General features: G+C 43.9%; 1 protein-coding gene across 1 annotated transcript in view; it reads right to left on the bottom strand.

The window, feature by feature from the left end:
• Positions 1-2677: 2677 nt before the first annotated feature.
• Positions 2678-11485, bottom strand: part of LOC132998811 (NACHT, LRR and PYD domains-containing protein 3-like) — a 35019-nt gene continuing 26211 nt past the window's right edge. The window contains exons 9-12 of the mRNA XM_061068558.1: positions 11147-11239; positions 3945-4025; positions 3246-3419; positions 2678-2864 (exon numbers count right to left, since the gene is read on the bottom strand). Of these exons, the coding sequence (XP_060924541.1) occupies positions 2678-2864; positions 3246-3419; positions 3945-4025; positions 11147-11239 (535 nt within the window). The remainder of the gene's footprint in view (positions 2865-3245; positions 3420-3944; positions 4026-11146; positions 11240-11485) is intronic.

Genomic DNA, 11485 nt, shown 5'->3' with positions numbered 1-11485 from the left:
ATCAAACATCACATGGAATCGAATAAACATTATTTGCTTAGCCATGTATAATAATTAAGCCCAGTAGTGTTACCCGTCCGTGAAAAGGGAAAAAAAGGTTGATGTGATGTTTGAAGTCCAGTGAAGTCGTCTAGCTGGGTTGCGGCTCCTGTTGTGGTTCTGCTGTGCGATGCAGCTCTTGTGCTGTTCTTAGGCCGGCATTTGCGTCGCTGTTCCTTTTTGGAAAGATTTAGCAGTTTGCTCCAGTCAGGCCTGCTTGAAGGTTGGTAGAGCTTGGATTGAAGTTGAGCAGAAAGAGAGGTGGGCTCCTCTCAGAGAGTGGAGTTGAGTTGAAAGAGTAAGTGAGCTGGACAGCCCCACTTCTCCTCTAGGAGGGTTGCGTAGAAAGAGGAAGAAGAGGGGGAGAACTGGGCTTATATTGGCCTGGGGACCTCATGAGGCCCAGAGTGACCTATAGTGGTTGAAACTGGTCAGTTTTCACACCTCTGTGTGACGTTGAAGCTGGGAGACTGTGTTCTGGAGGCTCTGGTTTGTCTCCAGAACAAAGAACATGTGCTCCAGGCTTGGACTACACATGTAGGACGAAGTGTAGTTCAAAAATACAGTAGAATAGAAAATAATTGTGACTTTGACATCATTGCATTCTTTACAAATATTGTGTTTACCTGGTATTTATATGACAACATGTTCTAGTCTTCATGACCAATTAATGCAATTAAATGTCCAGTGTGTAAGATTTAGGTGAATATATACTGTATATATTTGCTACCTCCTCTGAGTCCTCTGGAGCTCTGTCTCCACCCTGGCTCCCAGAGACAAGGCCCAGTCAGAGCCACTCTACACACAAGCTGCTGCTGCTTCAGCCTCTGGATCCTCAGGACACAGCTCAGCCTCCGTCCACACACACTGTCCTCTTCACACAGATCACCACCTCCTGTTGAGAGAAGAAGACATCAGTGTTTCCAGAGACTCCCTTCATCAGCTGTGAGTCAGTGATGCAGCACATCCAGTAGAAAGAGCAGCAGGGACTTCAGTCAGAGGTGGAGCAGCTTCCTCTCTGCTTCATGTTCACGTGTTGGAATGAACACGCTAAGAGCTCAGTGTGTGTCCTCTGCATATCAAAGTGCAGAGTGGACACCTGAGAGGTGGATTTACTGCTGTTACAGGTGAAGACATGTTTCACTGTGTGAGCACGTGCACATAAAAGGGGCGTGGTTTACTGCTTATGACCAATCACAGACATGGACAGTTTGACTGACAGCAGAGCCTCATATTTCCCAACGAGGATCAAACTGATCTATAATAAAAATCAAAGGAGAACAAACACATGATCCAGAATAAAAGAAACTCAAAATATATTGAGTGACAACGATATAATAATGTGTGTGAACGAGATAAATCATTTCTGGGTCACGAGATCTGAATCTGTTGTTTACTAACAAGACGAGTGGAAGAGAAGAAGACTCTTGATGAGAAATGTTTGAATCCCAGGATGTGACACACACTGTCTCACTGACTCTGAGGACACACAATGTCTGTGAGGAGACAGACTCTGAGGACACACACTGACTCTGAGGACACACACTTACTACAAGGACACACACTGTCTCACTGACTCTGAGGACACACTGTCTCTGAGGACACTCACTGTCTCTGAGGACACACACTGTGGTGGAAACCTCTGACATCACTACTCAATAGAAACACATGGACCTGTCTTCAGGAAGCTGACTGAGTGCATCTGGTGTTTTGGGGACAGGATGAGTCTGGAGACATTGAGATGTTCTGGGTGAGTTAGAGATCAACTGAACCAACCAGACGTTGATTTAAACTTCCCTTATCCGTCCCTTTAAGGAGAGTGTGCACCACACAACAATGTAGAGTCACTGTGGTCAGTGGGCGGAGCTTTTATACAGGTTGATCTCCAACTGAACCTGGAGCAGGTTAGCCGTTCATCAGAAGTTACCATGGTGATTTAGCTCATTCAGAAGTGGACGAGCTTTGTAGGACTGAAAAAACTAAAACTGAAGTTAACCTGATAACAACAAATCCTGCTTGGTAGCACAGACCCTGGATCTGTGATACTGACTGTGTTTAGTAAAATACTGATGAAAGCAGCGTGGACTGACTCAAACCATCTACTGACCTCACAGTCTCTAGTCGACAGGTTGGACTCTGCTGTAGATCAAGCAGCTCCTTCACTCCTGAAGCCTGCAGGTCATTAAGTCTCAGATCCAGTTCTCTCAGATGAGAGGGGTTAGACCTCAGAGCTGAAGCCAGAGAATAAAAGCTGATCTCTTTCAGTCTGCAGCACTCCAACCTGAATAAAGAATAAAACTTAAATGTAAATTAAACTGAGTTCATGTGTGAAAATAACACAAAATATTAATTTCTCATAACAGGGAAGATAAATATGAAATCAGACATGTTGGACTAAAAATGAGTCCTGATTCAGTATAAATAGATTATTTGGACCCGGTCTTTGTCCTGCAGATCAGTTTAGGATATCCAGAACTAAACTCAGTGTTTTAACAAGTAGCTGAATATTTAAAATGTCACAGATTAATTAATGAATGGATTCACGTTATGTATTAAGAGGAATTATGTTAAATTATAAATGAATTAGATCAATTGGGTATAAATTCAGTTTTATAGATATGAGATCTACAAAAGGGAGTCAGTGAAATGACCTCAGAGTCTCCAGTCGACAGGTTGGACTCTGTAGAAAACCACACAGCTCCTTCACTCCTGAGTCCTGCAGGTCGTTTCTACTCAGATCCAGTTCTCTCAGATGAGAGGGGTTTGACCTCAGAGCTGAAGCCAGAGAAGAACAGCTGATCTCTGACAGACTGCAGCTCTCCAACCTGAATAAAGAATGGAACTTAACTGGGAATTAAACTGAGTTCATGTCTGAACATAACAGACACATATTAATTTGAGCACAGACTCATAACATGGAAGATACAAATTAAATCAGACATGTTGGACTAAAAACGAGTCCGGATTCAGTAAAAATAGATTATTTGGACCCGGTCTCTGTCCTGCAGATCAGTTTAGGAAACCCAGAAATAAACTCAGTGTTTTAACAAGTAGTTGAATATTGAAAATGTCACGTATGATTTAATCAATGGATTCAAGTTATGTATGAAGAGGAATTATGTTAAATAAGAATTTAAATTAGATCAATTGTGTATAAATGCTGTATTATAGATATGAGATCTACAAAAGTCAGTCAGTGAACTGACCTCAGAGTCTCCAGTCGACAGGTTGGACTCTGTACAAAACCACACAGCTCCTTCACTCCTGAGTCCTGCAGGTCGTTGTTACTCAGATCCAGTTTTCTCAGATGAGAGGGGTTTGACCTCAGCGCTGAAGCCAGAGAAGAACAGCTGATCTCTGACAGTCTGCAGCCCTCCAATCTGGATAAGGATTAAAAAATTATATTAGAATGTGTCCTCCTTTTGTTGTGTATCGTCATCATGTCGACACAGACTCTCAACATGCTGCTGACCTCAGTCCAGTCTGTGACCTATAGATAAATATCAGATCAGACATGTTGGACCATTGTTTCATTCATCAGCTTCTCCTCTGTGTGTTGGTCACTGAGCAGGATTGTGTAATTAAACACTATTTAAAGAAGGGATGGCTCCTGACAGTCACTTCCTGTTTGTTTCTACATGTATCAACTGTCCAACGTGTTTTAATAAGAATGTGTCTTATTTTAAAAACCTGAGGAGGTCGAGTGCTCGGCCTAGGTCCACATGTTATTTATTGACACTTTCTTAGTGATCAGGGGCAGGTGAGTGCAGGTGAATGGAGTTGATGAGGTGGACGTGACTGACAGGCTGGGTGAGGGACAGTGAGCAGAGCAGAACTAAGACAATTTAAATAAATATTGATCCAATAAGAAAGAAAGTCTGAAAAGTGAAGAAGGATTTAAGGACCTCAGAGTCTCCAGTCGACAGTTTGGACTCTCCAGTCCAGAACACAGCAGCTTTACTCCTGAATCCTGCAGCCTGTTGAAGCTCAGATCCAGTTCTCTCAGATGTGAGGGATCTGACTCCAGAGCTGAGGCCACGACTTCACAGTGAGTCTCTGAGAGTTGACAACCACCGAGTCTGTAATTAAATAAGGTATCTGTCGGAATAAAATCAGAAAACACAACATTCATACAAAACTTGATCGTTTGACCTTCACCCTGGTAAATCCCCTATTGCCTCATAAACATGTAAAAAACTCCTCAAGAGAATCCTTCTTTTAGACTGACAGAGGAACTCATTATATTCAGGTGGGCAAAGGTCAAAGGTCAAGGTCACACAACTTGTTTCTGGCCTGTTGAACATGATGTCTGAACTCACTGAGCCTTCCTGCAGTTCCTCACAGCTGGGATCAGTCTCCATCGGCCCTGCTCTGATGTGTTGAACTTCTTCAGGTCCAACTCAGCCAGAACCTCCTCTGACATCTGCAGCATGTAGGCCAGAGCTGAGCAGTGGATCTCAGAGAGTTTCTCCTTTGATTTGTTCTCTGACGTCAGGAACTGTTGCATCTGCTGATGAACTGAGTGGTCGTTCATCTCAGTCAGACAGTGGAAGATGTTGATGCTTCTGTCAGGAGAAATGTCACCACTCTGCATCTCCTTCAGGTTGTTGATGACTCTCTGGATCATCTTTGAATTGTTCCCTGTCCGACCCAGCAGGCCTCCTAAGACTCTCTGGTTGGACTCCAGACTGAGGCCGTGAAGGAAGCAAACAAACAGGTCCAGATGACCATTTGTACTGGTGAGGGATTTCTCCATGGTTCTCTTCAGGAGGTCATCCAGGGAGAAGGTACTGTCTGTGTTCCCATATGTTTCAGAGAAGTTGTTGATTTCTTCTGTGTTCCTCTCGGTGTAACAGTGTAACATGTAGACTGCAGCCAGGAACTCCTGAACGCTCAGATGAACAAAGCAGTAGACTGATTTCTGGAAGATCACACACTCTCTTCTGAAGATCTCAGTACAAACTCCTGAGTACACCAAGGCCTCTGTGATATTAAGACCACACCGCTCCAGGTCTTCTTGGTAGAAAATGATGTTTCCTTCCTCCAGATGTTTAAGTGCCAGCCTCCCCAGCTTCAGAAGAACGTCCCTGTCAGCCTCCGTCAGCTGCTGAGGCGTCGTCTCATGTCCCTCACCGTACTTGTTGTTCTTCCTCTTTGTCTGAACCAGCAGGAAGTGTGAGTACAGGTCAGTCAGGGTCTTGGGCAGCTCTCCTCTCTGGTCTGTGGTCAACATGTGCTCCAGAACTGTAGCACTGATCCAGCAGAAGACTGGGATTTGACACATGATATGGAGGCTCCTGGACGTCTTGATGTGTGAGATGATTCTGCTGCACAGCTCTTCATCACTGAATCTCCTCCTGAAGTACTCCTCCTTCTGGGCATCAGTGAAGCCTCGTACTTCTGTGACCCTGTCGACACATGCAGGAGGGATCTGATTGGCCGCCGCAGGTCTGGAGGTTATCCAGACGAGAGCCGAGGGAAGCAGATTCCCCCGGATGAGGTTTGTCAGCAGCACGTTGACTGATGACCTCTGTGTGACCTCAGACACAAGCTCCCTGTGGTTGAAGTCCAGAGAAGGTCTGCTTTCATCCAGGCCGTCAAAGATGAACAAAGGTTTACAGACAGCGAGAGTCTCTGCCGTGAGCTTCTGTAACGCTGGATGGAAAACACGGAGCAGCGTGAGGAGACTGTGCTGCTGGTCCTTCACCAGGTTCAGCTCCCTGAACGAAAGCACAGTCAGCAGACCCACATCCTGGTTTTCTAAACCCTCTGCCCAGTCCAGAGTGAACTTCTGCACCGAGAAGGTTTTTCCAACGCCAGCGACGCCGTTGGTCAGGACGACTCTGATGCTGCTCTGCTGGTCAGTGGAGGCTTTAAAGATGTCGTGGCACTTGATGGGAGTGTCGTGGAGGATCTTCTTCTTGGAAGCCGTCTCAAGCTGCCACACCTCATGTTGAGTATTAACCTCTTCACTCTGTCCCTCTGTGATGTAGAGCTCAGTGTAGATCCTGTTGAGGAGGGTTCTATTTCCTGTTTCATCAGTTCCTTCAGTCACATGTTCACATCTCCTCCTCACACTGAGCTTATGTTCATCTAAAACCTCCTGCAGACCACGATCTGCTGAAAGACAAGAAACAATGTCAGAGACAGAGAATCTGAGAATCTGCTGATTGTTTTCATCAGATACAGAAAAGCTACAGAAAATAAAAGCTTTTCAACTTTGTGCTTTTATAACAATGTTAAATGTTGATGCTGTATGAAGGAACAAAATAAAACCACATGTGCTGGTGTCAGAAGTGAAGACATCATTAGACACATGTACACTGCTGCTCTGACCGGCTGTCTGACCTCCAGCTCCTGTTCTGGATCTTTGTCCACACTGGGGACAGGAGGAGTCTCCTGAAGAACCAGACTGGTCCCAGTATGAGGTGATGCACTGTCTGCAGAACCAGTGTCCACAGCTGATGGAGACTGGATCCTTCAGGACGTCCTGACACGAAGCACAGCAGGACGACTGCTCCTCCTCAGAAACATGACTCCTCTTCCTCTCCCTGTGAAGACATGTCCTGATAACTCACATGTCACAGTCACAGGTTGTCATTACTTCTGTCAAAGAGGTTTTGTTTTCACCCACTATGTTTGTGTGTTTCTGTGTTGGTTGGTTTGTTCGTTAGTGGGATTATAAAAAAACACTGAAAAGATTACCAGTAAACTTGGTGGAAGGTTGTGGTCTGTGAAACAGATCAGGGAGGGATCCAAATAAAAACATGTCTCTAGTGAAATGTGAAAAGTGGTTTCATAAGGAGCGTGTAGGTTCTTGGTGGAGGTCTGAGCTCTTTGAGTGATTCTGAGAGATTAGTCACCAACTTCAATGAAGCTGTGTCCTAATGCAGGGGCCACACTATAGGAAACTAGATCCTCTTCAGAGCAGGTCACAGTAGAAATAGTGTCTTACTCTGTGTGTGAGGGTCCAGGTTCATGACTGAAGTTTGGAGGATCATTCATGGACCGGTCACTCTTCAGAGACAGACAGCTGGACCCTGGAGACTCTGCTCTCAGTCTGTTGTCCTGACCTCTGCAAACACAAACAAGTTTTTATTCAGAACACATCATTCACTGGTTAATTCTCTGAGGATTCAGTTTGGAGGTTCACATGTTTGTAGCGGGTCTCTTACTTAGTGTGTGAGGGTCCAGGTTCATTACTGAAGGTTAGAGGCTGATGCATGGACCAGTCACTCTTCAGAGACACACAGCTGAACCCTGGAGACTCTGCTCTGTCCTCCTCTTCCTCCTCATAACCACTCATTTTCAGTCTGAGAGGAAAAACACTGTGAGCTCAAAGGAATCCGGACAAACAAGTCTGTTCAAGAAACACACCCCAAAATACAAAGGGAGGACACACACACACACACACACACACACAGTTACAAACACACACAGACACACAAACACACCAGGTAAGGTGACTGTAATGTATGATTCTGAAAACACGTTGGGTGGGGGGGAGGGGCCTCAGAAACACACACACACACACAAACACACACACATGCGCACGCACACACATGTCGTTTTAGAGATTTTACTGGACCAGGATTCTCAGTTTACAAACTCTCCAGAGTCAGATTGGTTTATTTATTTAGTTTATTCAGAGCTTGTTTACAGGGTTCAGTTTTTTTTTCTGATGAATGTATTTATTCCTTTAACAAATCTGTTCAAGAAACACACCCAAAAATACCAAGGAAGGACACACACACCCACACACACACACACACACACACACACACACACACTGACACTCACACACACACCAGCTAAGGTGACTGTATCGTATGATTCTGAAAAACGGTTCTGTTATTAAACACTTGATGAACAGATGTGATGAAGATAAAACGTGAAACTGTGAGTTAACTCTGTTAATTAGTCCTTTGAAGACTCTTTGTTCCACAACTGCTGTTCACATCTGTCTCTGGGATCCGATCACATGAAACTACGTCTGTCACCAGGTGTGAACTGACAAACTTAGAGTGGTGTGATCAGCAGACGGATGTTAACAGCAGGTTTGAGAGTGAGACAGTAAAACTTTCAGAAAGTTGTGTTCACACTCACCTGCTCACTTTTCTTCCTTCTGCTCATCCAGGTGAAAATGGAGTCTGACACTTTCCTGTTCTCAGGCTCCTCCTCTCTCTCTTTACAGTAGATATGAGAGTTGCTCACAGACCAGTTAAAGCTCCAGTGTGTAAAACTCAGGTGAAAGGATCCATCTTTGGAAATTAAATATAAAATAATCCTGGTGATGTTTCCACTATTGTGTTTGATCTAAATTGAACGACCCCCCCCCCCCCCCCCCCCCATCATACATAGCCACAGTATAATTGAGGATTCTATCTGACATTTGGTTTCAACCATGTTTCTTGCACACAAACCACGTCTGGGATACAAATCATTTCTCACCTCCTCACAAGTCAGGTCATTAATGTTCACATGATTTGCAGCTGCTTTGACTATTATTTGTATTCTCAACGTTTCTGATTTGGTTTCCATTGGTGCATGTATGACTCCTGCTATAGAAGTGACTAGTTTCTTTAAATCAACCCACACTTTGTCCTCTATTGATTGTTCTTGCTGCTTAATGAGTTGTTCTTCATCTGTGTGTCTTGACTCTCCTCCTCTCCTCTGCTTCACCATCTTCACAGCATCTGCATATGTGATTGTGTTTTGTTCTCTGACCTGTTGAATCTCTACCTCGCTCTTCATTACTTCACATCCTCCACATGCCACACTATGGTTTCCTCCACAGTTACAACAGTTTGGTTGCATCCCTTTCCCACACTGATCAGACTCATTATCCTCACCACATATAGCACTCCTTCTTTTTTTTGACAGTTGAACCTGGGTATATATTCCCTCACTGTCTAAGTCATGTTTCCCAGCAATACTTCCTTTGGAAGAATTTTTTCCTCAAATTACAGCAATATTCTTTAAATACCTCTTCACCTCTTCTCTGAAAGCCTGTTATCTCTAGGCGTCCTTCAGTTTCCCACCTTTCAGATCTAATTCAATCTCACTCACACCATCCCCACGGTCTTTACCTTGAATGGAACAAACTTCTGATCATTGAGCAGCTGTGGACCAGCGAGAGAGAGAAACTGACCGACAGAGATTTGTAATCTTTAATGAAGTGTAAAAATAAAGAAGTGATTCATGTAAACAAAGCAGCCACAAGATTTTCGAACTGAATAAAACAACCTGATGTTTGAAAGTGACATTTTCGTGATGATCAAACTGGATTTCGTTGTTTTTGCAACAGTTGAATTAAATAATTTGGATAGTCAGAAGGTCAGAAAGTCAACCTCAGGTCAGATCCATCACTTGCGACTTTACAGAGTAAATAAACAGTATCTTCTGATAAACTTAACCTGAATGAGATCTACTCAGAATAATCAACAATCATTGATAAAACATTATAACGTCCTGTCGGAGTTTACACAACATCTTGACATCCGACAGTTACAAGTGATGACATCACATCCTGGACGTAGTGAGGTCTGTGTGTGAAGTACGATCAGAGACTGTATATAAATGATTCTTCTGCAGTTGATCACGTTGTGGATTGAAAAATGTCACTTTAAGGGATATTCCCTCGTTTCCTTTTATTTCATGTACATTTGTTAATAAATGTCGATGAGTGTGATCTTATCGGCCGATGTTGTATAAACGATGTACATGAAAGAAAGTACACTTGTATAAAACTTTCTATCTCTTTGTACATGAGCAGGAACTTGCAGATCAGTTATGAACACATGTGTGAAGAATCCAGAGAGAATGAAAATCATCAAAATGTGAATTTACATGTTTTTCATGAAGCCATTGAACTGATTAGATCTGATGAGTCCAGACGTTTTCATCTTCTCAGTGAAGCAGAGCCGCCGGCTCCCAGCTCCAAACCAAACTGATTCCTCTGGAGCTCTGTCTCCACTCTGCCTCCCAGCAATAAGGCCCAGTCAGAGCTGCTCTACACACAAGCTGCTGCTGCTTCAGCCTCTGGATCCTCAGGACACAGCTCAGGCTCCGTCCACACACTGTCCTGTTTACACTCACCTTCCCTAAGACCACCCCCACCAACTGTTGAGAGAAGAAGACATCAGTGTCACAGAGACTCACTTCATCATCTGTGAGTCAGTGATGCAGCACATCCAGTAGAAAGAGCAGCAGGGACTTCAGTCCTGTTCAGAGGTGGAGCAGCTTCCTCTCTGCTTCATGTTCACGTGTTGGAATGAACACGCTAAGAGCTCAGTGTGTGTCCTCTGCATGTCAAAGTGCAGAGTGGACACCTGAGAGGTGGATTTACTGCTGTTACAGGTGAAGACATGTTCCACTGTGTGAGCACGTGCACATAAAAGGGGCGGGGTTTACTGTGTATGACCAATCACAGACATGGACAGTTTGACTGACAGCAGAGCCTCATATTTCACAACAATGATCAAACTGTTCTATAATAAAAATCAGAGGAGAACAAACACATGATCCAGGATAAAACAAACTCAGTCGCAGCTGCTAAATGCAGGAAGAACAGCTGGTAACAAATCTTTGATTGTGTCAGTGTGTAAGTTAAAGCGCCCCCTGGAGGCATTTGGTAAAAATATATAACGTGACCATGATACAATAACATGTGTGAACAAGATAAGTAACTCGAAACCACGAGATCTGAATCTGTTGTTTACTATCAAGACGAGTGGAAGAGAAGAAGATTCTTCATGAGAAACGTTTGAATCCCAGGATGTGACACACACTGTCTCATTGTCTCTGAGGACACACACTGTCTCACTGACTCTGAGGACACACACTGACTCTGAGGACACAAACTGACTCTGAGCACACACACTGACTGAGGACACACACTGTCTCGCTGTCTCTATGGACAAACACTGACTCTGAGGACACACAGTGTCGCTGAGTACTCGCTAATCCTGCTTGGTAGCACAGACCCTGGATCTGTGATACTGACTGTGATTAGTAAAATACTGACCTCACAGTCTCCAGTCGACAGGTTGGACTCTGCTTTAGATCAAGCAGCTCCTTCACTCCTGAGTCCTGCAGGTCGTTGAACCTCAGCTCTAGTTTTCTCAGATGAGAGGGGTTTGACCTCAGAGCTGCAGCCAGAGAAGAACAGCTGATCTCTGACAGTCTGCAGCTCCACAACCTGAATAAAGGATAAAACTTAACTGTAAATTAAACTGAGACCATGTGTGAAAATAACAAACAAATATTCATGTCAGCACAGACTCATAACATCAAAGATAAATACGTCATAATCAGACATGTTGGACTAAAAACGAGTCCTGATTAAGTAATAATATATTATTTGGACCCAGTCTCTGTCCTGCAGATCGGTTTAGGAAATCCAGAAGTAAACTCATTGTTTTAACAAGTAGCTGAATATTTAAAA

This window comes from Limanda limanda, chromosome 3 (genome assembly GCF_963576545.1).
Source record: "Limanda limanda chromosome 3, fLimLim1.1, whole genome shotgun sequence".
Classification (NCBI taxonomy): Eukaryota; Metazoa; Chordata; class Actinopteri; order Pleuronectiformes; family Pleuronectidae; genus Limanda; species Limanda limanda.
Note: the sequence above shows the minus strand (reverse complement) of the source record. Positions and strands in the feature narration are given on the sequence as shown.